Below are 28000 nucleotides of genomic sequence, written 5' to 3' on the forward strand. Positions count from 1 at the left end.
AAACAACCACCATGGAGGAAATATCTCCAAGACTCCTTTAACAACTGCGAGAAGAGATAAGGCAAGAAATGCATGAAAGGGAACAAGAGCAATCCCCTACACAGCAAATACGCCAAGAGATTAATCAAGATACATCCTATAATCAAGATGCAGAGCTTCGACAGCTAGATCTTATCAATCGCGAGCAGGATTGTATCTAGAGACTTGCCGACTTGAAGTTCAAAGCATAAAAGCCAATTATTCTTAATGGCCAAAGTAACTATACTACATGGCGCAATTCTATTCTCATGGACGCCTACTTGATTAAAGCCAAGGACATGCTTGATTAAACCCAGCCACTATATGGCTATAATAAAATCGATATTGCCAAATGGCAAGCAAGAAACAAGATCCTCCATACTAGGATTCTATTAACAATTGCACCCGATATTCAAGAAATAATTAGCTGGGCGGATTCTACACTAGCGGCAGAGCTGTGGGCTAGACTCACATTAATATATGGCATTTTAACAGCCAAGGAGCAATTAATAAATATTAAAGCCCTGCTTGATATAAATTTACAAGGCAACTACCTGGCAATAGTACGCGACTTCCAGCAAATCACGGCAAAGCTTGAACAAATGGACCTATCATTTAAAGACCTGATCCATGATATCTTTATCTGTTCCCTAGGTCAATGGCAACAGAACTTTGTTTGTACAAAGCTAGACAAGTTCTATTCATGTGGCCAAGGAGTAATTAAGAACCTTGATATTGCAACTCTTGCAGATTAACTAGTTACTTAATCCTATTTTACAAGCAACAAGTATATTCCCCAAGACCCTTAAGAATTCAAGCTTGAGACGAAACTCTGAATGAGCCCTTCTAAATCCACCAAGGATTTTCCCCGTACGAAACGCGATGGCCCGCGTGACAGCCCGCGTGATAGCCAGCATGATGGTTAAAACACCAAGCCTCCACGTGCAAAGGCTAATTGCCAAGCATGTGGCAGAGGTTTTTATAAGACAGAGGATTGTTAAAAGCTACATTTAGAAAAGGCCCCCAGGCATCCCTGGAATCCAACACTAGGTGGCAGCAACAAGGACTAATTAACAGGCTAAGAACTAGTTCTGCAAAACCATCCTCAAGCAAATTTAATTGTAATTATATGACCAAGGAAGAAGGAAGAAGACCCCCAATGGCTTCTTGATATAGCTGCCGACTTTCATGTCTTTAATAGGCGCGAAGCCTTTATTAACTTTAGAGATTACAAGGCAGAAATAGATAATGCTGGTGGTCATACACATTAGATTACTGGGATCGGAACCGTACTAGTCTATGGCATGGAGGTTCCTGATGTACAATACGCGTCTACAATAAAGATGAACCTGCTATCCTTCTGCCAGTTGGATAAGCAAAGCTTTAACTTATCCCTACTTGGTAATGTTAAAGAAAAACACTTCCTTATTATATTACCTACAGGAGTTTCCCTAGACGCCTACCCAGGGGAGAAAACAGATTGATATTAGATTAAACCAATTGCATGTATGACAAGGTCAATTAGACATGCAGAGAAGAAGATAGAACATGGCCCTACTTTACCTATAGCAACCATGCAGGAATGGCACCAACGCCTATCCCATATTCATTTTCAAGCTATAATAAGGCTTGAGCAACAAAAGCTCTTAAAGATTAAGGGCAAGAGGACCCTCGCATTCTGTGATATCTGCAGACAAGCAAAGTAGAGAAGGTAGAGCTCCAAGGACCCTGCTCCACGTGCTACAAAGATCCTAGCACGAATCTATATTAATATTGCAGGCGGCGGCGCAACACTAGATTGCAAGGATGAAGAAGCCCCGCCAGGTATCAAGAATATACGCTATTTCATGTTGATCACTGATAATGCCACTTGATACTGGTGGATCTACACCCTTTATACAAGGGATGAAGCTGTTCCTACCCTTCAAGGATGGCTGGAACACATCAAGAATCAAGGATTCAATCCACCTGCTTTTATACAAAGTGATCGCGAATTTATTACCAAAATAGTCAAGAAGATCTGCCAAACATATGGCATAGTATGGGAACCTACTACTACCGATTCTCCATGGCAAGATGGCGTCAGCGAGCGCGGAATTTAAACAGTTCTACAGCGTACGCGCGCCAACCTATTTGATTTAGAGTTATTAAGATGGCTATGGCCACAGGCGCTTTAAACAGCCATTAACCATATAAATCAAACGCCTACGAGAACACCACTGTACAATGACTGACGGCCTATGGCACCAATAAGCGATCCCAATGTTCAACCGTGTACGCATGTGACTCCATATTCAGCTTGGACGAATGGCGATGCCAATATTAAGCATCTAATTAAGTTTGGCTTACCTGCATGGATGCACCTCCATGGTACTTTAAAGTCCACAGGCAAACCTACTGGCAAGCTTGATCCCTATTCTAAGAAAGTTTATGTTGTTGGATATCAAGGCTCTTATATCTATATTATTTGGGACCCCGAGACCAACCAGCTCCGCGAAACTAGTGATATTTTAATTAATAAGGAATTCAGCCCTTTACAAAACAAGCCGTACAAGGCTATAACACCCAAGCCACACAAGGCTACTATAGACAAGCCACATGAGGCTGTCACAACTAGCAAGGACCTGCCTATAGAGGATGTAGCTAATATTACCTCTAGAGACGAGTTTTACCAACCTGCCAAAGGATTCACTATCCTAAAGTCTACCACATTACCTTTACCTGAGCCGAAATTGTACAAGGAAGCTATATTAGGCCCCGAATCAGCTTAATGACTTAAGGCAATGTTAGAGGAGATTAATACTCTAAAGAAGAAATACTGTTGGGACTTGATTTGCAAGTCTGACATGCCTACTGGCACCCGCCCTATACCAGGCTGATGGGTATTTAAAAAGAAGCTTAACCCAGACGATTCTATCCGGTACAAGGCGCGATGGGTGATTAGAGGAAACCTTCTTGATAAATCAGCTTTTGAAGGTACAACATACGCGCTAGTGGTTGACCCAACTACGGCATACTGTTCGAACAAAAGGGCAATAACTCTTATTACACGTAATCAAGTTCTTTCTGCTGGCAGAATACTAGCGCTTACACAAAAAAACGTTATTGCCCTTTTGTTCGAACAGTATGCCGTACCCAACCACTTCCCGCATATTGCTTGCAATTAGTGCCTAGAAAGGCTGGCATATTATTTAAGCAGATGCAGTTCTAGTATTTCTAAATGCAAAGTTAAAAGGCCAACCAATCTATATGCACCAGCCGCTTGGATTCACTAAAGGGGAACCAGGTACCCTTGTTTGCGCACTTCGCCAATCCCTATATGGCCTGACCCCGTCCGCGCGCCTATGGTATGATAATCTACGCGCCTACCTAGAATCTATAGGATTTAAAGTCTTACCGCATGACTCTAGTCTCTTTGTACATGATGTTAAGAAGCTATATATCACTACCCACGTTAATAACTTCATGATTGTTGGTGAAGATACCCAAGACGCCATACAAGTGCTTGAGAACTTGAAATCTCGATTTAAGATTAAGGAAGTGCCTGAATTCAAGCGATATTTAGGTATAAATATTAAAACAACACCTGCCGGCATACAGTTGTCGCAGGAAGACAATATTAATAAACTTGTTAATTTATTTGGGCTATATAATGCCCACCCAACCAAGTCACCTCTTGATCCTGGTACTATAATTAATGATACACCTGATCCAGCTATTAATATCAAGGAATATCAACGTGGTACAGGCAGCCTGTAGTATCTTGCCACAAAAACTAGGCCAGATATAAGCAGAGTAGCTTGCTTTCTTGCCGAGTTTAATGCAGCGCCCATAGCAAAGTGCTGGGCAGCTCTTATACATGTGATTAAATATCTTTAAGGCACTCGTACGCTAGGAATTAAATACCAGCGTGATATTGCCAACATAGGACCTCCAAATGCCTATACCAATTCTGATTGGGGAGGACCTCATATGAAAGCGCGCCGATTAGTAGGCGGTTACGTCTTTAAGCTTGCAGGCGGACCTATTGCCTGGCAAGCAAAATGCCAAACATGCGTAGCAACCAGCTCTAATAAAGCAGAGTACATTGCTGCTTTAAAGGCATCGCGCGAAGCCTATTGGATCCGCGAGATTATAAAGGATCTACGACTTTTTAACACTTCGCCTGCACCAAGCATCCCGCTGTACATGGACAACAAGGGAGCTATTAATCTTACTACCTCTAATATGCAGACCAAGAGATCAAAGCACATCAACATTCAATATCATTACACGCGCGATATAGCCGACCAAGGCATCATTCAGATCAAGCAGATCCCTACTGCCGAGATGGTTGCAGATGGCTGTACGAAGCCTCTGGGATCTGAAGCTCACTCTAATTTTCTTCATCTACTAGGTCTCCACCATGAAGACTAGTATTTTATGTATTTACATTCGTTTTTAGGGATGACTCGCTCGCTCGAGGGGGGGTGTTGGAGCATACTGCCGTCCGGCACCGCCTGCCCCTAGGGGTCGACCTCGCTTAGTCATCCATTAGTATCCTAGATAGCTGGCCGTACCGGCCACCCAATAGGAGATTCATCCATCGCTTCCCACACTTAGTCAGGGTCAGGTGATATTTCCCTTTCTCGGGGATCAGGCAGCAGGGTTGGCGTGGTTTTTGTTGCCTGAGGCTGCGGTTTGGGAGGGGGGCGACTTAGGGTTAGTGAGTGGTTTGGAATTCTTATGTAGTGCGGAGATCTGTGGATTGTTGTGTATATAGTTTGCCTAATGTGGATTATCAGAGCTATCAATTTGTAGGTTTTTCTATGAACCATAGTTGGTAGTTATAACTCAAAGCAACGTAATACCAACGTAGGCGGCAACCTTATAAGCCGGAGCTACGTTCCTGGACCGAAAGAAAATGAAAAGGTTATATGCTTCACGAAGATAAGCATGAGATAGCCTCACTGCAAATATAAAGTCACATTCCGAGTGTCCGGTAGCTTGATCTCATCGCCACAGGCATGGGTTTTATCTTCACCTACTCGAGTTTCAGAGGTTAATCAGATATCCAATCTTGCAGGGGCCGAAGCTAGATCAAGAGAAGGTTTGTTAGTACTTGGCTTGTGATATTCTCGGCCGACCATAGCATATGTTGTACCACGAATCGAACGTGAGTATTCCTCAAACAAAGGTATATATCTACGACGGTCGCTAAAATTTAGGCAAGCATTGGCATTGACTCTGTTGTTTCATGCCGTCCAGCCATTCTCAAGCTATTGAATCCTTCATAGACTGTACCTCGTTCATCGATATCTATAAAAGTATACCAAGTCAAAGTCTCGAGGCGAAAACGGGTATACAATGGCAAGGGAAAGATGAGTGCAGCAAAAAAGACCACGGAAGCTCAATGGAAGAGAGGAAGTAATTAAGTAATAGTAATAATAAAAGGAAATCACACAGTCTAACACACATCCCAATACTCCATAGAGACATTACACCAATCCTGATCCCGAGTAACAAAGTACCCTATATGTCCAAGGCATTATTAGTCCAGCACATTCTATACTGGATACTCATTCCTCCGACTTCACAACAATTTCTTCAGGTATATCACCGGGGATATCAGCCTCGTCCTGATCCTGGGCTGGAGCTTGGTCGAACATATTCTCACCCCCAATCTTCTTATATCTAGCGCACCCACGTGGACGCCGAACCGCCGAAGGAGAAGGGTCCATCGCGTTGCGTGCCTCAAACTCGCGGAGCCTCTCCCTCAATGTAGAATTCTCCTTTTGCAGACTCGCAATATATTTGAGCGCGCTTTCGATTATCGCGGCCTTCGGCGAGTGATGCTTTGGCTCCGGCGGCTCGCCAGGTAAACAGTCAAACCCAGCCTGCGGCCGCCCCGTCAAAGAGACTGCTCCCTTTACATTACCACGCACATTGCCGTTGCCATTAATACCCTTCGACGGCAAAATACCAGACCTTGGCGATTTCGATGACTGCTGTGTCTGCGGAATTGGATTCGTCGCCCGAATGACGACTTGTTCGAGTTCATAGAACTTCCTGTTGAGGTTTATCCGGTATCGCTTCTCAACAACATTATGCGACGCCCGTCGATTTGCGTACTTTATTTTCCGCTCTGCCTCGACAGGGTCCTGAATCTTCAGGAGATCTGGTTCTGAGCGGCGCCTTGTTGACATCTGGGTTGCTGCTGCGGCAGTGGCGACGTCGGATTGAAGTTGGGCTAAGTACTGCTGTCCGTGACAGTTGCCGGATTGGAATTTGTGGTTCGTCATGGGAGCGGCCATAGGATTGGAAGTCCAGTGAGACGAGAAGGGTTGTGACGGGAAGGGGTAGCCAGTCATTGGGGCGTCTTGGTCGTCGATCGTGGTGGCCGACGGAAAGCCGGAGGCTGGGACACTCCCGGGAGTTTCCAAAGAGAATCCCAAGTTGTTGAAGTCTGCGGAGGAGAGCTGCGGATATCACTATGAGCTGGACGGAAGGATATGGAGGATGGAAATGCGTACACCGCGGTAGAACTGCTCACAGCCGCCCATCAAGGAATCACTTGTAGGATCGGTATTCCAGGAGCTCGCATTCAAGTTTGCGAACTGAGGCTCAAGACCATTGTATCCCGTCATGAGCCCCGGACCAGATACCCAGCCATTTTCCACCCCCGGGGTTGAAGATACATGGGCTGGATTCAAGGCCGAACCGCCGGCACTGACGAGGTACTGTTGTAGCGAGTAGTCCTTAGGGTTGCTATCCTTCGTGCTAGAAGGAAGCGAGCCCGGAAAAGAATCAACTGCAGCCTGACTCATCTCGTTCTTGATGGTGGGGTCCGGATGGAGCATGGAGTTTGGTGTTCAGCGACGACGAGGCCGTGTTCGTGTAAAGATGGTAAAGAGCGAATGATGCTGAACTAGTCTTTTCTAGAATCAATTACTAAAGCAAGCAAAACAGGGGGTGACTGCTCGCCGTAGGGATTGTCAACAGCGGATGGCATCCCAGTCTGGCAAGAGCAACCAAGCCACCTGGTAGTATCCTAACAGCAAAGAAGTAGGGCAGACATTGAGATGCTGCTATCAGCCAAAACGAACATGGTCGGGTGTCAGTATAAGTAATATACGGCCAAAGACACTACGATTGCTGCCAATCACGAAGCAAGAGCTATCCCACTGTTGGGTAGAGCCTTTCACTGGCTGGGATTTTCGGAAGTTCAAAGCGAAATTGATGGCTGCCAAGCCTATCCAATAGAAGCAAGAGACCTTTGGGTATGGGAGTCATAGTACCGTTTTGCCTCGTCATAGTGTGCCAGAGGGGAGGCGGTTCTTGTGTAGTATCTATAGCCACAGTAGAAATACAGGTTTTCCACGGTGAAAGACGATCGAGACCGTTAGCCAGGACAGGGTCCAGAACGAAGTCCATGGCAATGTTCATGTGAAGTCGGTCTAGAGCCAAGGATATGTCAATATAATAGGCGGGATGCAATTCCCTCGGCTGGAACCTGAGGACAAAAAGTTGACCTCGATGCAAGTGGCTGAAGCAGGTCTTCAACCCTGTAACCCTGAATCTTTCAGCACAAGTTTGCTAAAATCACCCGCCTACGGAAGGCGCTCTTTTAAGCAGATGACAGGCGCGAGCCGGGGCTTTGCATCTGACGAGCCTTGGTCGACGCTGGTCAAGCTAGCTGGAACTAGATTATAAGCAAAGTTTCCTCGGATGCGACACTGCCGAGCTAGAATATCCTCTCAGAGTGTGTGCCCTTAAAAGACTGCTCCAGTAGATCCAGCAATATTTATCGCCGTCCGATGAAAACCACGATAATGGCCATGCCTCTGGTCAATCAACGTCAGTCCTTTCCGCCTCAGGGCGAGCATCCGAACGAACTGGACCCCTTCAAATTTCTCGAAGACCGCAAAGAGGCGAGGACATCACTCCGAGAGTGTCATTCGATCCCAAACTCTTTGCCGCCATCTTTCCCTAGGGCTGATCTCAAGGAGAGTATCGAGAACCCTCCGAGAAAGACTCCGAGACAACACTCCAAGTCAGTACGATTTTCACTGGGTCAGAGAATGGTTCAGTACTTTAATCCCACCGAAACACCGGACTCGGTGCAGAAAAGTATGCTGCTGTCTGTCTAGTATGTGCAGGCTGACAAAGGTAGTGAACGAGACAAGACGTGCGTCGGTATCGCAGCAGGTGTCAATGGCACTGGCGCCAGCATGATAGGGTGACAGGATAGCAGCATAATCCATAATCCATAATGATAGTCTATACAATAATTGAAGGAAAATGTTCTGGAGTGAATAAAGCAGTCACATGGGATGACGTCACCGCACCTTCCCAGCGTAACTCTGGTCAACCACGGACAACGAACAACAATCTCACTTGAACTCCCCTTCAACCAAGGAACATCTCAATATGCATAGAGTATCCAAATCCTATACCCAGGTGCTAGACTTCTGGTTCGGACCAAAGTCCTCTCCAAACTACCTGAAGCAGAAATCCTTCTGGTACGGCAGCCCGGAAGACGACGCTTACGTCCGCAAACACCTCGAGCCCTCCTACCACGAAGCGAAAGACAACCTCCTCGACGGCTGGATCGACACCGCAGACGGCGAAGGAGCTCTAGCTCTCATCCTCCTCCTCGACCAAGTACCACGAAACATCTTCCGTGGGACCCGCGGGCCTACGCAACGGATGGAAAGGCCGTTACGGTAGCGCGGTACGCCGTCGATAAAGGGTGGCATCGGAGGTTGCCGGCCGTTCAGCAGCGATACCTGTACTCGCCGTTCAACCATTCCGAGGATTTGAGGGATCAGAAAGAGTCTCTTCGGCTGTTCACGGAGTTGGGTGACGCGTACCACTTGCGTTTTGCGAGGGATTTTCATGATATGGTCCAGCGTGATGGAAGATTTAAACATCGGGATGAGATATTGGGGAGATAGCCCCTACTCTTGGGTCTGGGTCCGAGACTTTGGGGCCGGGTATCGTGACTCCGCACCGCTGTCATAACTCTGGTATCCCCATCCATCATCCCCACTCGGATCGCTGTCTGAGATCCAGTGTCCCCTTGGATCACGAACACCAGTCCCACTCGTACAACGAACCTCGTGGCAATCCCCGACAAGCAGTCCAACAGTGGAGATCTCCAGCTTCTCTGCCCGCTACGTGCACCGTGCCCCGTGCCCCGATTTTCACGGCAAAACATTCCGGTCCCATCCCAACCAGCGATAATTTGGTTCACCCCGTGACACACCTCCGTGGTCATAGCCCTCTATCCGAATTCCACAGAATTCGCCGTGTGGATAATGGTATTCCGAACACTGAAAAATGAATGTCGGTCGGAAATCATGGATGTCACATCCGGCTCTCACAGCCGTCTTCCTGCACGCAGACTTCAAAAGCAGACAGTTCTCAAGGCCTCGGTACAAGCTCATCAGTAAGGGTGGCGACCAAGCATCAACCACGAAGGAACAGCGGAATTCTCGGTAGCTCTTACTATATGTTGAGGTAATGTTGCAGCCGCACCTGCCATTCTCACGTGGCCAGCGGCGGTCGGTCCCTCCTCCTCTCCATTCTCCTCTAGTAGAGATCAGTAAACTGCGGAAGGAGCGATCGACTGCCGCCCCTTCCCGGACCATTGTCCCTTCCTCTCCGAGCCCTACCGCCTCCTCGTTTTCAAAGCAGCATTTCTACTCCTTACCAACTACATATGCTGTCATCCTGACTGCATCTAGGCCAAGTCATCATTTTCTCAAACTTTCACTTCGCTCGGTAAATGTATCATACAGCCTCCCTTGCCCTTTCATATCCGTATAACATCGTCTAAATCCTTTATATCAACTATGATACCTCCGTGTCTTTTCTCCCAGCGGGCCACGGCCATGAAAACCTCCACTGTATGCGCTCAACCCACCCGCTCCAAACGCGGTCATTTATCCCTGCATCCATCATGTCTATCAGTAATGTCCTCTCGGGCCTCGAACGAAGGAACGATGGAAAGAAAATGGGAACTGAGGAGAAGACCATACCGTAAATAATCGCATCCGCGAGCCCGTGGCTTATTATACATGACTGGAGCCGATTGAGTTAGCGCTTCACACATTCACGGAGGGAGTGAAAGGTAGCCTGGAGAAAGGAGGGGGAAAGTATAATACATTATCGACAATACTCAATCCCAACGGCGCTGTTTTTCCCGTCACACCGTGGTATATCCTCGTTGCGGTGGGGACGGTCCATATGAGCGCGTAGACGGTTGGGTAGATCATCATTCTTCGGGAGATCTATCGTAACAAAAACCCATTAGCGACGAATAGTTGTTTGATGGGAAGTATGGGAAAGATGTACATTCTTCAAATGCCCATTACCCGGAATAACAACGCCCTGGCACCATTGACTCCCTCCCCCGCCTCCATTTGCACCCCCTCGTCCGGCTCCATCAAGCATCTGCCACTGTCGTAGTTCGGTTGGGAGACCTCGTCCACTTACTTCGTAGTCACTAGATATAGACTGGTGACTACGGTAGAGGAAGATGCACAGTCTCGTGTAGAGCGATAATATGATGAGGATGATTATCCAGCGCGGGACAAAGTTTACGTAGAGGCGGACTTGGTCACTTGTGAACCAGCACCCTGGGAGTTGATATAGGGTTAGCTTGGGTTCTGGGTAGGATAGAGGGTTAAGAGGGGAAATTGGGTGGAGGGAGGGGGGGGGAACATACAGGCGCCAATGTTTCCATATCCTACAAGTACCAATCCAAGCGAAGCCCAAAGCGCTGATAACACCCACGGCACGCACCAGAGTAATACCCTGTGTTCTTGGATCCACGCTGCGGCGGTGTCATGGCCCATTAGGATTAGGTATGTGCATACGGCGATGATGAGGATCCAGTAGTCCGCTGATTTGCAAAGATAGAGTTAGAGTTAGGGCTGGGTCCACAAACAAAGACGGGAGATAGCGCACCCTTATACGGGGAACTCGGGGAATATGCTGATCAAAGTGGTAGACTGGAGAAGGGGAGACATACTCTGGATAACAAACATCTGATTCATAAGGCCATTGAAGCTGCAGAACGCCTCCTGTTCAGGAGCCCAGATATGTCGACCTGAGAGGTTCATGCTTGTTGAGAGCATCACGTTTATAGCCATCATGAAATCGCTAAGTCCAAGGCCTGTTACGTAAATGATGTTAGGTAGGGCAGTGACATGATATCGATAGGGGCCATCAGTGAAAAAGCAAGCATGATCGAGGAGATGGGGATCGTCGGGTAGGGCCTCACCGAGTATCAACTGATGGCGGAACGTGCGAAGGGAAGGCACGACCTGCCAGGACGATGAGAACTGTTCTTGCAAAGAATAGGGGTAGGATTGTAGGCGTACAATGAAGCTCGCAATGATCCAAGCACCCCCCAACATTGACATCGTCGAGACAACCAGTACAGTCGCGCATAGCTTCCTCTCTGCATCAAGGGATGTCGGTGCAGATAAAGTACTGCTGTCGAGACCAGAGCCAGAGCCTGTGCTGGACCCTATATCGCCCATGGCCGGGGACAAGAACGAGGCTCAACTTCAGACGAAGCAGACGTGCGGAAGACAAGGGTATTCCCGAGCGCATTTTCTGAGTTTCGAGATGCAGGGGCCCGGGCATAAACATATAAGATCCCTCGAGGAAAAAACAAAAGTACGGAGGGCGGCGTCGTCAGAATGTTAGGTGGCTGAATAGATGTCACCCGTTTAGAGTCGGCGTATAATAGACACATCCGCGGAGTTGCAGAATGGCATTGATTTTGCTAGATAAATTCAGACCAATAGCATGATCCTCAGGTTCTGATAAGGGCGTTCAGCGGTGCAGGCTCGAGGAACCGCGATAAAGGATTCGCGACAGGGGTGTGTTATTGGATGATTCTGTGCAGGCGTGGAGGAACTGGAATTGATACATCGCGGCAGTACTTCAGCGCCCCTATCGCCCATGCCGAGGTGCGACTCTTATAGTGCCAGCACCTGGTAGCTGGCCCCTAGTTGATTATGCAGTGGCGCAAGTCTTATCAAGCTGCGACTTCTTGGCTTGGGGTTGACAATTGACGAGTCTAGGATCCGGGGTGCATGGCTCGTATAAGCCCTATAAAGTACGGGAGTACTTTCAATGAAATCGTACCAACGGCGTGGATCATGGGTTCTTCCGTATTCAATTCAACAGGTCAGTTCGACTTCTGCAGAAGATGCCAAATAAGGTAGTACTCCAAGGCTTTGGTTCGAGGTTGATGATGGTGTGAGCAAAAGTACGAGCCCTTCGTATAGACTTGACTTGTCGCAGTCTTGCCGCTCACTGTCTTCCTAGCTAGGCAGGAGCATTGGGCAAAAAGCTGGTCGTTCCTTCCTCATCGCGACTATATACTCCATTTAGATAGTGAAGGCACGATGGGTTTCAATAAATAGGAAGGAGCAACTTCAAGGTTAAGTATAGCGGCAGGTACGACTGCACTTGGATACATCCATTGCTCCTCCCTCGGGTTTCCCGAGATATCACTCTCTTCAAAAAGTACAGTAGAGTCCACTGACAATATCCCTTCACGCAGTAAACCCATAAACCAACCCCAGCATATCAACCTCATCCCCACTCCGCCCCCAAGCTCCAATAACCCCCCATCCATCCTCAGCCTCATGATCCACACACTCGTCCGTCTCAGTCCCAACACTAAGAGTATTCCCTGCGTCCGTCGTGACAGCGATATAAAAGATACGCGTGTGCTCGTTGTATTTATCCTGGCAGAGGCGCGTGGATGTCCAGTTTTCGGACTCGGAGAGGGTGAGCGTTGAGGATGTCCCGCCTGTTCCGCCGTGCGTGAGGACTGTTCCGTCGTTTAGGGTGAGAGAGAGGCTGTCGAGGCGTTCGCCGCCTGATAGGGTGATTGAGGTGGTTTTGAGGGGGGTGGAGAGGGTTGTTAGGTTTGTAAGGTCGTTGAACCAGGTTCTTTGTTTGTTAGTAGGTGTAGACTGGAAACTGGGAGGGGGCATACCCATGTGGACCACCGTAGAGGTTACTCAGTCTATACTCATCCGAGACCGTCCACGAGAACTCAGTCGTGATGGGGTTATGGTCGGACAAGATCGACCCATTATTCAGGAACTTGTCGTCCTCGTAACTCCACGATGTAGCCTGGAGTGTTAGGGCTGGACTGCCGCGGTAACTGCCACACAAAAAGCAATATCAGCACATCCCATCCCAATCCCATCATTCAACTGGAAATCAAAAGAAGAGGGGACATACAAAATCTTATCAACAGTCTCACAAGTCTCAACAGCCGTCGGATTCTCGCACACAACTGCATCCGTGCCCTCCGTTGGCTCGACACCATCAAGAATAATCTCAACCCACGGGTTCGTCATCTCATTCTGACTCTCAAAGACCCTGATATTCTCGCCAGAAGATGTATACCGCGCATTCGTATCGCCGTAAACAAGCACCGCGTTTCCAATCGAGTTGGTCGAGATGTAATCTGCTACTTGCTGTAGGTTTGCGGAGCGGGCTGTGACATCGTCGTCCTCCGATCTATATCCAACATTAACTCTTTTCTTCTTCCTCCCCCTTGATGGTCAGTAAGAAAGAATAGATAGGGAAAGAACTCACCCGGCATCAGCATGCAAATTATAAGCATCAACATAAACCCCCTCGTTCACCTTAACCCTCATAGCAGTGAACCCCTTCGGCGTAAGGCAATCCGCCCCACTCGCCTCAGAGCAAGTATCCCACTTGATGCGCTGAAAGTCAATCCAGTCGAAGTTGGAGAGCGTGTTTAGGCCCGAACCAAAGGGGACGCCGCCGGATGTCGCCGTGCGGTAGGGGTGTGTGTCTGTGTTGTAGAGGGCTGCGTGGTAGTTGAAGTCCTGCCGCTTGGTGTTAGTTGGTCGGAATGGATTGGGCAGGGAAGGGAATGGCAAGTAGGTAAAGTACCTCTTGGACGTGGATAATGTCATAGTCGTACTCTGAGAACCGCTCGCCTATTATTTCCGTGTTTTCGGTTTTGTCGCCGGGGACGTCATTGCCGTTGATTATTTCTGGGAGGCCGGCGACGTTGAAAGATAGAATGTTGAATGTTCCTGATGTAGCTGCTAGAGTAGAAGAAACCAGTGAGAAAATGGGGATTGTTTGGAGGGACTTCATGGTGTTTTCTCGCTGAAGTCGCCAGTTGTTGTTTGTTACCTCTTTTTTCCTGGTCTGCGATTGTCAGGGGAATCAGCCAGGATCAACTGGATTTATACTTGAAGAGAATATAGTTGACGTGCGTCATGGGGAAACGTTTCTATCTTGGTCCATTGCTCCGCTCCTAAGGGCGACTAGTCTGCAGACTTAATTAATTTATTCAGGCACACGTTCAACCATGTCGATCCTTTATAGGTTGGTGCCTTATTGAATGCGAATGAATGAAGCCAGTTATAACTGAGAGAAAGAACACAAGGCATTCCAATATACAGCTACAAATCAAACGCGCAGATAGCAAATATCATACAGTAAAGAATTAATTACAGTGCCGTGATAGAAATCCGCTTCGCTCCCGCGTTACCCGTCAACAAAGCAGACCCGCTCGACTGGCGCAGGTGGTTCTCATGCTTTGCTGCCTCCTCCACATCTAGACTGAATCGTCGGGGCTTCTGCCACATGCCTACTGACTCATCGTCTGCTTTTCCCAGTGCCAGTCGCTCAATTGGGAGTCCGAACTTGGTTGCGATCTCTTGCACTCGTTGTTGCGCCGTCGCGGCATCAATCGCTGCACTTTGACCTTCTTTCGCCAGCCGGGTTTGGGCGTGCTGGAGCAGTTCAAGGTGCTGGATCACTGCTTCTACAGCTCCATCTTTCCCGTGGGCCTCGCTATTCAAAAGCTCTGCCAGCGCCGTCTCGTGGAGTGCGGCAGCGGCGAGATAGTTACCAGACGCCGTGTACAAACCCGAGAGCAGCTTGTTCATCTCAAGAGTCACAGAGTCGCAATTGCCCCAGACCTGCCGAAGATTGTAGCAAATGTCTTTACCAAGCTGCGTCGCTGCGTTGACATGGCCGCGGCAGAATCGCGTTTCAACCAGACGTCGACCAATCCAGACCACTGCGGACTGTGTCCAAGTCTTTTGAATCATCCGCGACGTCCATAGTTCCGTCAAAATGGTCTATTTCATTAGCTTCGAGTTCTTTGGATTTAGAAAGTAACATACCTCAAGGTCTTCAAACATTTCATGCTCACCGAGCACAGTAATCAGATTGTTGAGCTCCTCAAACGGCAGCTCCACAAATTCCATCGGTATCTCTTTAGCCGTCTTCATGATCCCCTGAAGGAGCATCTCCGACTCGACGACCATTCTCTTCGCTGCCGCTTCATCGGTGCACTTCGTAGCCTGGTATCCACTTAGATACAGACAAAGCTTGATGGCCGTGATGATGGTCTCGGGTGTTCGAAGACTGTCAGTCAAATGAGCAAAGGAATGGAACACCCCTGTAATAATAGCTGCATCGTCAAATCGAGAGGAATTGCACAGGTCGCGGACAAGACCAGTAGTCTGAGTCACAATATCGAAGTTGTAGTTCTCGTTCAGGCTCTCGCGTCGACACATGCTATAAAAGACCTGGACGATTTCCTTCGAGCGCGAGGCTCGCACCACAGATAGAGTATTGCAGAAGTACTGGTACAGCTGGGCTTCGGTGTTCTTCGCTGCTGTTGTGTGCTTTCGCTGCATTTGTAGCTGGTACAGCTTCTCGCCGGCTGCCAACGTTGGCATGAGATCATGGGTTGACAGGCTCTCTTGGAAGTTGTGGTAAACCTGTCCTTCGCGGGAGAGTTCGTCGAGGATTTCGCGCGCTGACTGGCGCTTGCCAAATACTTCCTCGAATGCAGCGACGAAGACGGCCGGGCGATGCTCATCCAGCGCTTTCCGGTGAGTAGCCGGAGTCTCCTGAATGACCTGCCGGCGCAGGTAGTTGACTACCTCGTTGCCTTCTTCGTGGTAGCCAGTGTCCAAGTAGATCTCAGCTAGCTTTCGCCCTCGGTCGGACAATGTCTGCTTGTTCGCAGTAACACGAATGACCTCGGTATCGTACTCTTTCAATATCCTAGCACCCTGCTGACGAGACGACGGGGTTCCCGCCTTGGAGTGCATCCGCACAATCTCTTTTAGCCATAGCAAAGTTGTTGGAGCCGATAGGCCCTGATGCTGCTTAGCCAACGCGAGTTCTTCCATGTAGAGCTTTCGCGCGTCCGGGGTTGATGAATTCTCTCGCAGATATAGCTGTGCCATGCGGTGCTTGATGTCAATCGGCAGCGGCTCCTTCATATCAGGTAGTGCGCGCATAGCTTCGGATTGTGGAACCCAGTCGTGCGTGTTAAGCACCTGCTGGTAGAGGTGGATTGCCTCGTCTGTTTGACCCTCACTCTCAGCGGAAAGCTCAGCTAGGATAAGAGTTGCATCTCGCGTTCGGGCGTGAGTCGGTCCGTAGAGTTTACGACATAGCTGTTGATTGTCCGATGCCACCCGCAGGCGCTCGCCCTGCTCCGCCTTGACAGCAGGGTGCAGTAGAAGCGCCATGTAGCCGGTATACGACTTCGGCAGCAAGCCCTCGAGAAGAGCACGGTCGTAACCATCCTTCTCGTCAAACCGCACTAATGTCGGCCACAAGTGACGATATACTTCAAGTGAAGCATCCCATTGCTGATCTCGCTCATACAAGCCCACGAGCGCGACGGCAGCACGAACTCCAGACGAGGAGATCTTGCCATCCTTGATGCACGCACGATAAATATGATGATAGCTGCTTTCGGCTTCGTCCCGACGGCCTAAACGAAGGGCAAGATCGCCCTCATAGTACCGGCTGTCAATGGTATGCTTGTCGTTCACACCTAATCGTGAAGCAAAGAAATCGCTGACTTGTCGTAGAAGAAGCAAAGCGCTGTCGAACTGGTAGGTACTCTCATAAAAGTCTACCACTGTCTTGACAACTACCGTAACGGATGGTACTGCGACCTGGTCGGCAGTAATTGCCGCCTTGAATGCGTTGCCGTAGACTATACTCGCCGCCGGGACATCGAGTCGACGGAACAGACAGTAGGCGTGGTCCTGAGCTAGGTCGGCCATCATAGGTGCTTCCTCCGATGAAAACTTTGCTTTCGAAGCGGCATTCTCAAAGGTCGGCCATGTATGCTTGAGAACGGCGCAAGCGCATTCACTTCCTTGCCGCCACTGCTCATCGCGCATATGTTGTCGGGCGAGCTTATGACACAACAGAAGTAGACGAACTCGAGAGCGCTGGTCCTTTACGGCAGCAGAAGCCATACTATCCAACCACTGGGGAAGCATATCGCTCTCTTCCAAAGACAGATTGCCCATATCATCGGCAGCATGACCCTCGGTAGGGAGAACTCCTTCGGTAAGGCTTTGGGCCAGTTTCACAGCGTCAGGAGTATATTGTTGGTCTGTGGACTTGTAGTACTTCCACAATTGTATGCCCAAGGCATGATCCATGTCATACAGTTGCATCTCACGGGCCCCCCGGCGTAATTGCTGTGCGCGGTTGGCCATTTCCATCGACCTCACACCTCCATCCGCATCCATATCAGCAGACAGCTGGCGGAGAAGAGTCGATGCATCCTTACGGCGGTCTTGGTGATCGAGAAAACCGGAATAGTAGAATGCAACCTTTGTCTTTTGGCTCCAAGGGATCTTGTTCTCCTTGTTCGGAACGGACAAGCTCTGCCATAACTTTGAGAGGACTTCCTCGGCTCTAGCCGGTTGCGAGCTCTCTTCGTACATCTGAGCCAGATCAAGAGAGTAATCTACCCGCCGAGGGTCCGATGCATCCAAAGAGCGAACCATAGCCTCATGCCTAGTCCTGGCGATTTCGAGGGCCAGGTCGTCTGGCGGAGCAATACGGAAGTTGCTCGTGAGGTAGTCCGCAGCAGCCATGGTTTCCGCCGAATACGGCCCATATAACTTGACGGTCTGGCGGTAGAACCGTTTTGAAACATCGTATGCGTCGTCGAGCTTTTCCTCGTCCTGATAGGCTTTGACAAGTCGGTCGAGGTATTGTAACCGCTGGGCGAAACTAATGTCCGAAGAGTCCCAACCGTCCAATGCCATATAGCGAAGCGCACCGGTCTTCAATCCAGTTGCGCCGTCTGTCCGACCAGAACCCTCTGCGGTCGCAACCAGAATCTGCTCGAGATTGTGTGTAATAGATTCAAATGGGCCCAAGCGGGACCGACTACGGGTCCATGCCTCGTAGAGATGATCGTTCGCCCATGGTGCCTGGGCCTTGTCTGCCGCCCGTGCGCTCATGATGAGGCTCTGAAGAACGGCTGGCGAACTGTCACCAAGTGTATTACGGCGTACTTCAACAGAGAGGCGGTACAGCTCTACAATACTAGAGCGACTAAACTGAGACTCTCGGTTGGTGAGCTCCAACTGGGCAAACAGAACAGAGTCTGGCAAGGCGCGCTGAAAGGTGTGGGGATAGGATGGTTCATCTGCCGTGCTCGTGGTCGATGACAGCATATGCGACAGCCAATAGCGAGCAGCATACTCCAGTAAGACAAAGGCATCAAGATAGTTGTCCCGAGCAGCAACGGGCATCTTATCCCAGGCCACAGGGATCTCATCCGTCAGGTTACGGCGGACCCATGTCAGGGCGCGAATGAGAAGATCATGATGCGCGTCCGCGAGTGAAAAAGTGACCCCCTTTCTCACTTGTGCTCGCGCTTGAATGTGATCGCGGATTAGAGGATGGCGGAAGGTGGCGAATCCATCTTGTACTATTATCAGCCGCCTGAGCGGTTGGAACACATCGCGTTCCATATCTCGAGGCTGAGCTGAGACCTTCATAGACTGCATGTCAACAGCGAGGAGCTGTTCAACTTCCTGAGGGCGAAGTGGGCGCTCTGCTACTGTGAGCCAGGCAAGGAGACTGTGAGTACCCGGCCGCTGAAGATTGGTATTGCGCAGGTGTAAGTCAATAAGCTCGCCCAGGTTGTTCGGGATGTCCTCAACAGCAGAGTTCATATCATCGAATGTGGGTTGGACCCGCAGTGCTTCTATAGCAAGCTGTGCCCATATGAAGCAGCCTTGGGAGCGAGCCGCAATTGCAGCTACCAAAGGAAGACGTTGAGAGGGGCTTAATCCAGAGAAGGCGGAATCAGTAGATACCATATCACGAACAGAAGTCATCAAGTCATGTTCTGTGATAGTAGAATTCATCGCGATTTGATGAGTGGTTGTGGTCTCACGAATGGGGACTTGTTTCGTAGTCATTGGGCGCGTAAAAACAATCAACTTTGACGGTGTATCAAGGACGGTTTGTTGCAGGAGCTCGAGAAAAGCACCTACTGTGCTTGTGGCGTATTTCATCTGATCCATGCCGTCGATCACAATCATGAAGTGTAGATTTGACTGCAACCCAGTGCGGATCGCGGTCCACAGAAGGCTTTCAACCTGTGGATCAGGGGCACCCATCTCTGCCTGGGTCATGGCATTCGTGATGGCGTCAATTATATATTCCTGTGTCTTGCGACTCGTAACGCAGCAATCGAGCATCTGGATCAGAACGCCTTTGAGAATGGTAAGGATAAGTGTCGTTATCGGGACATCGGATCGAATGACGATGGGGATCACGTTCCAAATATCATATTCCGAGGAGACCTGGAGACGTTCAATTGTCCACTGTGCCAACGCACTCTTTCCAGCACCCGGGTTTCCTCGAACAAGCATCAAGCTCCGTGGCCCGACAGTGAATGTCGTCAGATGAGGCTCAAACCACGAGAACGAACCATCCGCCAGGGAGTGGGCCTGACTTTCGAGCAGCATCTGAAGAGGTCGGTCTTGCAATTCCAAGAATTGATAAACAGTATCTAGGCCGGGCTGTTGGCTTTTGGATTTGATAGCCGCCCAGCTCAACCTCCGCGTCCGGCGCCAGTGCGTTGTGAAACGATTGAAATAGCAGAAAAATGCATGGTTGGTAATCTCGGCCATTGATTGCCAATTTCGATTCCTGGTAACCCGCCAATATTCCGATGTGATGTGAACGGTCAACTGTAGAAGATGGGCGAAGATCTCTGCGACTTCCTGCTGCAAGGCTCGCGAGCGGTCGAAATCGCTCTCCTCTTGAAGGAGATAGGAGATGCCCAAAGTTACCCGGCCATAGCGACTGAAGATGCTATCCACCATATCTATATTGTCAATGCCCAACTGCATAATTAGCACTCGTCTTGCATACAAATTGATATGGCTTTACCTCTACCAAGAGCAGAGTGGCTCCCCAGATCATCTTGGTTGCCTCTTCTGCTCCATCGATGAAACTTGTGACCGAGTCACGAAGCGAAGCGACTGCAAAAGCCAGACGCGATGCTCTTCGGAGGGTGCTATCAAGACGGCTGCCGTCGGCAGGCATCCGCCGAAGTCGCTCACCGGCTACGGCATCAAAGAAATCATCAACGGTAGGCGACTTTTTCTGGAGCTCATCGGATGCCAATCCCAGAGTCGAGGGACACTCTTCGGCGACCTCGTCAACAGTGCCCCGCAGAATCGGAAGTGATGCTGTGCCGCCGTCAACGGCGTTCAATCCCACTGCAGGCATCATGTACGCGCCGCCAGTCATTCCAGACATATTGCAGTAATTGTTGAGACAGTATTTTGCTCATTCAGGTCTATTGATCACGCTGTGGTTATAAGTAGGACTTATACAGCACATTGTCGAATGTCAATGTCTTGATAGATGCATCGAGCTCGGCCCCCGTGAGACCTTGACATCATGAGTAGTCTGGCCGTCGACTCTTTATTGGGAGAGCCATTGTCCCAGATATACTGGGTGCGGGGGGATGGCATCTCGGTCAATCGTTGCGAGAGATGCAGAGTCGTGTTGTCATGATTATAGTCTGTTGGTTGAGGGTGAGGCGACGACCCCAACCAGGGAATTCCTCCTCGGGATCTTGGGCGGCGTTGCTGGGCGAGCCATCATTGGACGCAGCATGATACGGAAGAATAACCCATAGATATCTATGAGATCAATTTCTGATGAGATATGGTGCAGCTTGATTTGGGTCGATAGACGACAAGAGGCAAAGAGAGTAAGTGAACCTTGTGATTGTTGAGGTCGTTGTGAGAGGTGGTCACGTGGAGGGCACCCTCTATACATTGGACAACGATCGTTTTTCTCGTCTTGAAGAACTAAAAAGGGAAATATCGTGCCTTCTATTCTTGTGCGATATTGTTCTCTTGAGAACGGAAGGCGCGACTCTGGGCCGGGTTGTGCCTTCTTAAAATTGTCCTCTATGTTGAGATTCCCTATACTAGTGGGTATGTCATCAATATATCATCGCTAACTACGTTTTATCACAACTTCGCAGCCTCCCCCTCAACATCAAACTCCGTCGTGCATAGCAAAAACGTATCCTTCAATGCCTGCGCAAATCAATTAGCTCTGCCAATCTTCTCAATCCCCATAAATAGTCAACTTACACCCAACCTATACTTCCGATTAACCTCCTGATAATCCTCCCCAGCAAGCATATCACAGAAATGCCTGATCGACGGATAATGCACGATGGAGATCTCATTCCACCACTCTTCAGGCTTCCTTTCCGATATAACACCCGTCGGCTGGATAACATTCCCCACTAACTTTGCGCTCCCGCCGCGTCTAGCTGCGATGGGGTTGAAGCCCTATACCGAGGTACTCAATATCGCATTTCCCAGCGAAAGGAAGGAAGGGAAACCTACCTGCCCATACTTATAATAATTCTGCTTCCCGCCCTCCGCGTGGAAATGCAACAGATTCAACATCGTGACAGGCCGATCATGGACCTTCGAAAACTCATTCATGAAGTCGTATAACTCCCCCGATACCTCGAGGTTTTGACCCGTCCCGGCATCACTTCCAAGTTTAGCAAGAGACCCTGTAAGCGGTATCTCGCTCGCACTATTTTTCAATTCCGCGTCGCGCTGGGGATATGTACCCAGTAGCTTCGAGGGGATCCCGACGGGGATTTTGTACTCTTTCTTGATCTTGTCTGAGAGCTCGGACGGGAACGGCGAAGTTTGCTCTTGGGCGTTTGATGTTGGTTGTAAAAGGAGAAGGAGATCCCAAGGTTCCGAGAGCAGGGTCTTTGTATCGAGAACAGTAGGCGAGATTATGACGCGGCGCGGACGAGACGCAACGACGACTTCTGTGCTGGTGGATTTGCGGAGGTCGGATATGAAGGATTGGGTGGTGGTGTTTGTGAGGGAGAGGAGGTGGAGGGTTAGGGCGGGCATTGTGTTGTTTGTCTTGCGAAAGTAAGTAGAAAGTTATGTGCAATTGCTATATGATGAATAGGTAGAGATCGCGAGGTGTGTAGGTAGTGTCTACAGAGTAGAGTCGAGGTTGGATGCGAGTTGAGAATCTGGAGATGAACCTCGGTTCATTTCAGTGCGGGGGAGCTTTCTCCGTACACTGCGGGTTATGAGTCGACAGCTTTCCTGACCTAGGACTAACAACAGCGAACTCTTTGCATTCAATACCCAGGTAATTCAAAACTAATATGGCATCTGTTCTGAGGACTTTGTCGTAGTAAAATGGCATCGAGTGATATTGAGTTGAGCCAGTACGACAACGACACTGTCTACATTGGCATATAATCGCTATCTTAGGAGGTAAAGTAATAACGATTGAGATATGAATATGGTGATACATTTTGCCTTGCATAACACATGAAACCGTAACTCATCAAATAATATACAGATTCTGGTCAAATATTGTTGTAGATTTGTTGCTCGTTCTGCCGACGTGGAAAAGATCTCGGCAATTCCGACACTTGCCCTAGGCCGAGACTCAAACAAAAGCAAGGAAGAACTTAGTTCATCCTTCGAGGCCAGAAACCTAGTCGCCGCCTCTGACTCATTGGCGTCGTGAACTAGGTGGTGCGACGGTGGCTTGACAACTCTGCTGTCGACTTCTTGGCTCGGCAACGCAAGGAAATGACCTTAATGTAGTGGCTTGGTTGCCCGTGGTTCTGCCGTCGCCGTTGTCGTCGCCTTCTTCACTGCTGCGCATGCATGAGCGAACTGGCACTAACTAATCCCTGTCGAAGCCCTATTTTTCGCCATCCGATTTGAGGGCGAGTTCCGGGTCTGAGAGTTGGCACAGTGGCAGGGTTGCGGAGTGGTGGCCGCTAACGCAACCCCTCATCTTTGATTAGGAGTGGGGAGATTTGGCGCTTTCTGCAGCTCAATCACACGCCGGCTTCGGCTCCTGCGTCTGAATTCAAGTTTTCGAGGGAAATAAAGGCATTGCGGTAGTTGTAATTGTTGTGGCTGTGATCCTGGGGATACGGCGCCTGGTAGTCCATCAGGTCTGGGTCGATGTTCATCGAACGGTGGGTGGGAGGACAGATTGTAAACCCTCCCTGGGGGTCAACAGGAAGCCAGTTAGCGGTGAATCGAGTCGTCCCATCTGGCATCTCCAGCGGGGTGAGATTGTTTTCTTTCGCTTTCGGGGTATCCGTGGCCACATGATCGCGCGATGCAGGTTTGTGGATCGGCCAGCTGTTAGTGTTGTTGTTGATGGTATTGGCATTGCTGTCTGGGAGTTGGTAAACCTGCGGGACTTCGAAAGCGTGGACATCATGCTCGTCTGCGTCACTGGTATTGGAGTGGTGGCTTGTTGCGCTGGGCGAGCTGATACCGGGCTCCATCGCAATCGGGGAGAGGGGGTTGGTAGGTGGGATATTCATGTACAGAGCGCGCTCGGTGGCTAGTTGCGACGCTGTCCGAAGCAGGTCGTCAAGAGAGTATGGCACGTCGCTCTCTGCCTGCAGATTTTCAAATCTGTAATTCGCAAGTTCCAGTCAGCGTCCGATTACTTAACACATTCTCTTTGAGAAACAACTCGCGCGCCGTACCTTGTTAAGACTTTCTCCGACCGACCAGAAAAGGCGCCTGTCGAGATGGGTGATAGTTGCTGGTATGGCATCTTGCCTGTTGCTGGAGAAGAGAAATCGTAGTGTGCGCGACTCGCATCCACCGGCTGCCATTGAGACATGTCGAAGTTGTTCATACCGAATTGGCTTCTATACCACATCTCCTCGTCACCAGCAACGCCAGGTTCGAAATCAAGTCCTGGCCCTGGGTTCATTGGGTCGAAGCCCCAACCTGGCGCATCGAATGGCATAGTGGTATCGGCCATTGTAATTCACTGATCTCTCGACCTGGTTTAATATGTTCAATTGTGCAATGCGAGCAGTACAACTGCAATTAGTCGATAGCTTCAGTGTGTGAAGCTCATGCAAAGTCGCAAATAACTGCTGGGAAAGCAGGTGAAAATGGGTCTCTCTGAGATTTAAACCCAACCTGCAGGTGAACTCCATCGACAACAAAAAGTGGACAGGCCGAGAACGGTCACGGCCTAAAGGAGGAGGCGCATCTATAATAAAACGATCGAGCTACAGACAGTGAATAGCATCCTTCGGTAAATTGAGGATTGGCGTTGATTCGGTGCCCGTGGGGTCTCCCCACACAAGGTCCGTTCCTTTCATGTTTTCCATGCTAATGAAGGGGTTATGCAGGTTCAGTGGCGACCATACGATCTTTTCTTGAATCGTTAGGCGATGCGGCGTCGAAGACTAAGGCGCTCGTCCCAGCCGGGGTACTATTAACCGAGCTGGTTTCCCCAGATTCTGGCTGGGGTAAACGTCGGGGTTCCAATAATGCGGGTTAGGTCTCGGTTAGAGCAGGCTCGGCAAAAGATGAATTAACCGACTCGCTGGCGGGTCGGGCTGCGCTCTGTCTGGGGAAAGGATGCCTTGCCGACTGGGGAAATAAGTCCGGGGTTTGCATGCTGTTCTTCCTGCCAGTCGACCGCGACCTTCGAGAATCGTTCTGGGAAAATGCGGAGACGAATCATGCGATCTGAAAAGTTTTTCCAAGGCTCGAGATTCCCTTTTCCTTCGCAGAACAAGGACTGCACATTACTCCGTACATTATACAGGAACACTGCACTCCAACATGATGACCAAATATTCTATGTACATGAACGATGAGAAATGTGATTAGATGTGATCGGAAGATTATAACTCAAATGCAATGCAAACAAGCATTGGTCGTATCTTCTGGCACGTTTCATATGAGGCCAGGGCTGACTATGAAGGACTAGTCATGTAAGCCCCCCAGAAAACCCTAGCCAGGCCCATCAAATCAGTATTAGTGCACCCCGCATAACAAGGGTATTGGAATGTCGGTAGATGGATTGGCAACGAGACGGTGGGCCCGAATTTTGATCAGAGAGCCAACCCAGTGCCCTTCCGCGTCCACCGGTATAGCGCTAAGACGGCCTTGCGCCGTTGACGAATCTCGCTGTGATTGACGGGCCTTCCTCGCGCCTGGGCAACGGCGCTGCGCATGACCTGTCGGAAATTTCGTTGGTACTCCGTATTCAAGGTCACCACACATGATTCGGTCGCTCGGATCATCACCTCGCATGCATTCAGGATTCCCTCCCCGGCTTCCTTCTGCAGCCGCTCAACGATCAACAGGAGAAGAAAGCTCCCTTGCAGCAGCTGTATGCCGAAGAAGTAAGGCATGAAACTAATGTCGGGATCGAATCGGAGAATTTGATCGACTGAGTTCGCTGCGTCCAGCGCGTGGGAGATGGTCGATGCAAACGCGGGGGATGACGTCCAAAAATCCTTGTCCTCGATCAAGGATACCGGGTCCCATTTGCCCACTAGCAGAATATGGAGCACATGGACTAGGTATGACGCATATGATATGACTGTCTGCGTGTGCCATGCATAGGCTTGAGGAAGCGATGAATCGGCTGGCAGATTTTCGGCTTTGGCCTGCGCATACGTGGCGGAGAGGGGTGCATCTGGATCGGTGGTCGTAGCGGCGAAAGTAGTGAGACTAGCTTTGTAGATCTCGAGCTGGCGTAGAACTTCGCTTACATGGACATTCCAGGCATCCTTGCCATTCAGTCGCATGCCAAGCATGGGATGGTTCCTCGCTTGGTTGAGATCAATAAGCTCACCGGTGATTGTCATAAGGGGAAGAAAGAAGCCAAAGACAGAGTGGTCGTGGCATATGAAATTAGGGAATAGTCGACGTTTGTGCTTGTCAGCAGATAGTAGACACTGCGGTCCATCAGGCTTTGGGCTGTTACTGTGGATGGCCCCTGACTGCCATGACCCTTCATCGAGAGGCAGCAAAAGGTCCTCACTTTCAGCGTCAAGTAGAGCCAGTGGTCGGTTATAACACAGCGCGAGATGGCGGTCCATAATGTACAATAGCCACCACGTACGGCGTCGTTCCTCGCGGTGCTCTTCGGAAATTGTATTTGGTTCCTGGCGATCGCAAACACAGTTGAGACTCGACCTGGTTGGATTCGAATAGTCAAAGACGGGTCCTGGATCAGCGCCATCCCAGCCAGGTAGAGAGTACCCAAACGGCGGACTTGATCCTTCAAAGGGGCCCTCGCCGCTCGGCATCACTTCAATCTCTTGATTGAGCTTGAGCTCTCTGGCCAACGTAAATGCCGCATGCCACCACCGCATACTGGCAGCCTTCTGCTCACTCGAGGAAATGATGGAAGCGACATGAATATAAGTGATCACATCATCAAGTGACCCCGCGGGCCCCACGAGGCCTCTATCGTCGCCTCCTCCCTCGAACGGGTGGTGTACTGTAGTCGAAGGTAGATCCTGGCCAACACCAGCATAGGCTGGATCATTCGCGGCGGCAGCAGTTGCTGCTGCAACTGCAGCGGCAGCGCCTCCTTGGTCTTTGAATGACACATGAATCAAGGGCCGTAGTAAGCGTAGTGTCAGAGCGCAAAGAAACTGGCAAATTCTCTTCCGTTGCGGTGGGGAGATAGGCAGCGAAAATGCCCTGTCATCCAAAGCAGCTACCCAGAGAATGCTGGACAGCAAAGCAGGACTACTGCTTCGCGGTGCATCCTTGCTGAGGAAGGAAGCCTTGCGCAGAACATAGCAATGAATATGATGGCAAACAGGATGTATATGAGTAGAGAAAGCACTGGTGAAGTACAAGTCAAGCAAGTCATAGACTAGCTTGCGCGGTAAAGCCGCCTCAACAAAGGGCAACAGCGGCTGTAGGACCGGATACTTTAGAGGTGCCGAAGAGGTCGAAAGAGCTGGTCCGTTTGTCGCCTTCGAGCCCTGAGAGGTACCAGCACTATAGGCAGCCAAGTCAACACCATTCCAGACATCAAACATTCGCGGGAGCGGTCCTTCCCCGAATGCTGGTCCATTCAAAAACTCATATGAGGCCGGTGACACATGCGTCCCCGCGAGCCATTCCTCTGTTGTATTTCCCCCAGCTTCTGGTCTTCGGAATGAGCTCTGGGCGTCGATTTGGGATCGTCGTTCGTCGATGCTTGGTGCGGAGGCAGTGGGAGCATTCGTAGGCGGCGATCGGTGGTGGAAGGTTGACGAAGGGGAAGCGCGCTGTGCCGGAGGGCCTTCAATTTCAGGAACAGTCGGTCCCGGCAAATTGTTTGTAGGTTTGGATGGGGTTGGCTTCTCCGTTTCTTCGACACTACCATTGTTCTTGCTCATCTCGAGCAATTTTGACCGTGCAATGCGACCTCGCTTCCGTCGCTCACGGGTAAATTCGCAATTTACTTCGCTGCGGAGACAGCGCGAGCAGGGAAATTGGCGGTCGCATCGCACGCGACGAGAATGACAGGAGTCGCAGGCAATACGGTTACGCCTCCAGCGACGTTTTGTTGTAGAATCTGGGGTCGGATCGTCGGGTTGAGCACTGGGCTCCAGCTGGACAGCTCCGTTCCCCTGTTGGGAAGACGCCATTTCAGGACGGCATTGGCAGGAGGGGGACAGAAATGTGCACGGCTGAGGGCTCCAGGAGTGAATGGACTCCAGACACCGAGCCACAGGCCTCTTGGAGATCAATCAATCGGATGCTGGGATCGAATAGAAGCAGTGGAAAAGCCTGGAAGGAAAAGAAAACAGCAAGGG

The 28000-nt window shown here is 49.9% G+C and overlaps 8 protein-coding genes across 8 annotated transcripts; 2 read left to right on the top strand and 6 right to left on the bottom strand.

Annotated features, from left to right (window-relative positions):
- Window positions 1–7829: 7829 nt before the first annotated feature.
- BDV14DRAFT_205755 (uncharacterized protein) lies at window positions 7830–8232 on the top strand (the record flags this gene model as incomplete). The annotated part of the gene is made up of 2 exons (XM_073774791.1): window positions 7830–8127; window positions 8171–8232. 2 exons carry the CDS (start codon window positions 7830–7832, stop codon window positions 8230–8232), a joined length of 360 nt encoding a protein of 119 aa, XP_073622297.1.
- A 195-nt stretch (window positions 8233–8427) lies between these two features.
- On the top strand, window positions 8428–8954 carry BDV14DRAFT_193832 (uncharacterized protein; the record flags this gene model as incomplete). The annotated part of the gene is made up of 2 exons (XM_073771831.1): window positions 8428–8680; window positions 8728–8954. The coding sequence occupies 2 exons, from the start codon at window positions 8428–8430 to the stop codon at window positions 8952–8954; spliced, it is 480 nt and encodes a 159-aa protein (XP_073622298.1).
- Window positions 8955–9965: 1011 nt separating this feature from the next.
- On the bottom strand, window positions 9966–11549 carry BDV14DRAFT_206906 (G protein-coupled glucose receptor regulating Gpa2-domain-containing protein; the record flags this gene model as incomplete). Its single annotated transcript, XM_073775025.1, has 6 exons — window positions 9966–10292; window positions 10390–10640; window positions 10730–10906; window positions 11036–11179; window positions 11288–11330; window positions 11388–11549. 6 exons carry the CDS (start codon window positions 11547–11549, stop codon window positions 10107–10109), a joined length of 963 nt encoding a protein of 320 aa, XP_073622299.1. The 3' UTR covers window positions 9966–10106.
- Window positions 11550–12575: 1026 nt separating this feature from the next.
- On the bottom strand, window positions 12576–14169 carry BDV14DRAFT_206908 (endonuclease/exonuclease/phosphatase family protein; the record flags this gene model as incomplete). The annotated part of the gene is made up of 5 exons (XM_073775026.1): window positions 12576–12978; window positions 13025–13195; window positions 13276–13557; window positions 13636–13892; window positions 13960–14169. 5 exons carry the CDS (start codon window positions 14167–14169, stop codon window positions 12576–12578), a joined length of 1323 nt encoding a protein of 440 aa, XP_073622300.1.
- Window positions 14170–14528: 359 nt separating this feature from the next.
- On the bottom strand, window positions 14529–20640 carry BDV14DRAFT_205759 (uncharacterized protein; the record flags this gene model as incomplete). Its single annotated transcript, XM_073774792.1, has 3 exons — window positions 14529–15164; window positions 15210–20222; window positions 20269–20640. The coding sequence occupies 3 exons, from the start codon at window positions 20638–20640 to the stop codon at window positions 14529–14531; spliced, it is 6021 nt and encodes a 2006-aa protein (XP_073622301.1).
- Window positions 20641–21365: 725 nt separating this feature from the next.
- BDV14DRAFT_205760 (uncharacterized protein) lies at window positions 21366–22286 on the bottom strand (the record flags this gene model as incomplete). The annotated part of the gene is made up of 3 exons (XM_073774793.1): window positions 21366–21434; window positions 21492–21695; window positions 21753–22286. The coding sequence occupies 3 exons, from the start codon at window positions 22284–22286 to the stop codon at window positions 21366–21368; spliced, it is 807 nt and encodes a 268-aa protein (XP_073622302.1).
- Window positions 22287–23242: 956 nt separating this feature from the next.
- BDV14DRAFT_193837 (uncharacterized protein) lies at window positions 23243–24195 on the bottom strand (the record flags this gene model as incomplete). Its single annotated transcript, XM_073771832.1, has 2 exons — window positions 23243–23837; window positions 23873–24195. 2 exons carry the CDS (start codon window positions 24193–24195, stop codon window positions 23243–23245), a joined length of 918 nt encoding a protein of 305 aa, XP_073622303.1.
- A 545-nt stretch (window positions 24196–24740) lies between these two features.
- Window positions 24741–27999, bottom strand: BDV14DRAFT_12397 (transcription factor domain-containing protein). The gene has a single exon (XM_073765955.1). It carries the CDS (start codon window positions 27830–27832, stop codon window positions 25286–25288), a length of 2547 nt encoding a protein of 848 aa, XP_073622304.1. The 5' UTR covers window positions 27833–27999; the 3' UTR covers window positions 24741–25285.
- Window position 28000: the final 1 nt, after the last annotated feature.

The sequence above is a fragment of the Aspergillus stella-maris genome, assembly GCF_047715825.1.
Source record: "Aspergillus stella-maris strain CBS 113639 unplaced genomic scaffold BDV14scaffold_105, whole genome shotgun sequence".
Taxonomy (NCBI): domain Eukaryota; kingdom Fungi; phylum Ascomycota; class Eurotiomycetes; order Eurotiales; family Aspergillaceae; genus Aspergillus; species Aspergillus stella-maris.

Bases quoted from the DNA above. Each gene is read 5' to 3' on its own strand.
- BDV14DRAFT_12397 (XM_073765955.1), bottom strand. From the start codon at position 27,832: ATGGCGTCTTCCCAACAGGGGAACGGAGCTGTCCAGCTGGAGCCCAGT.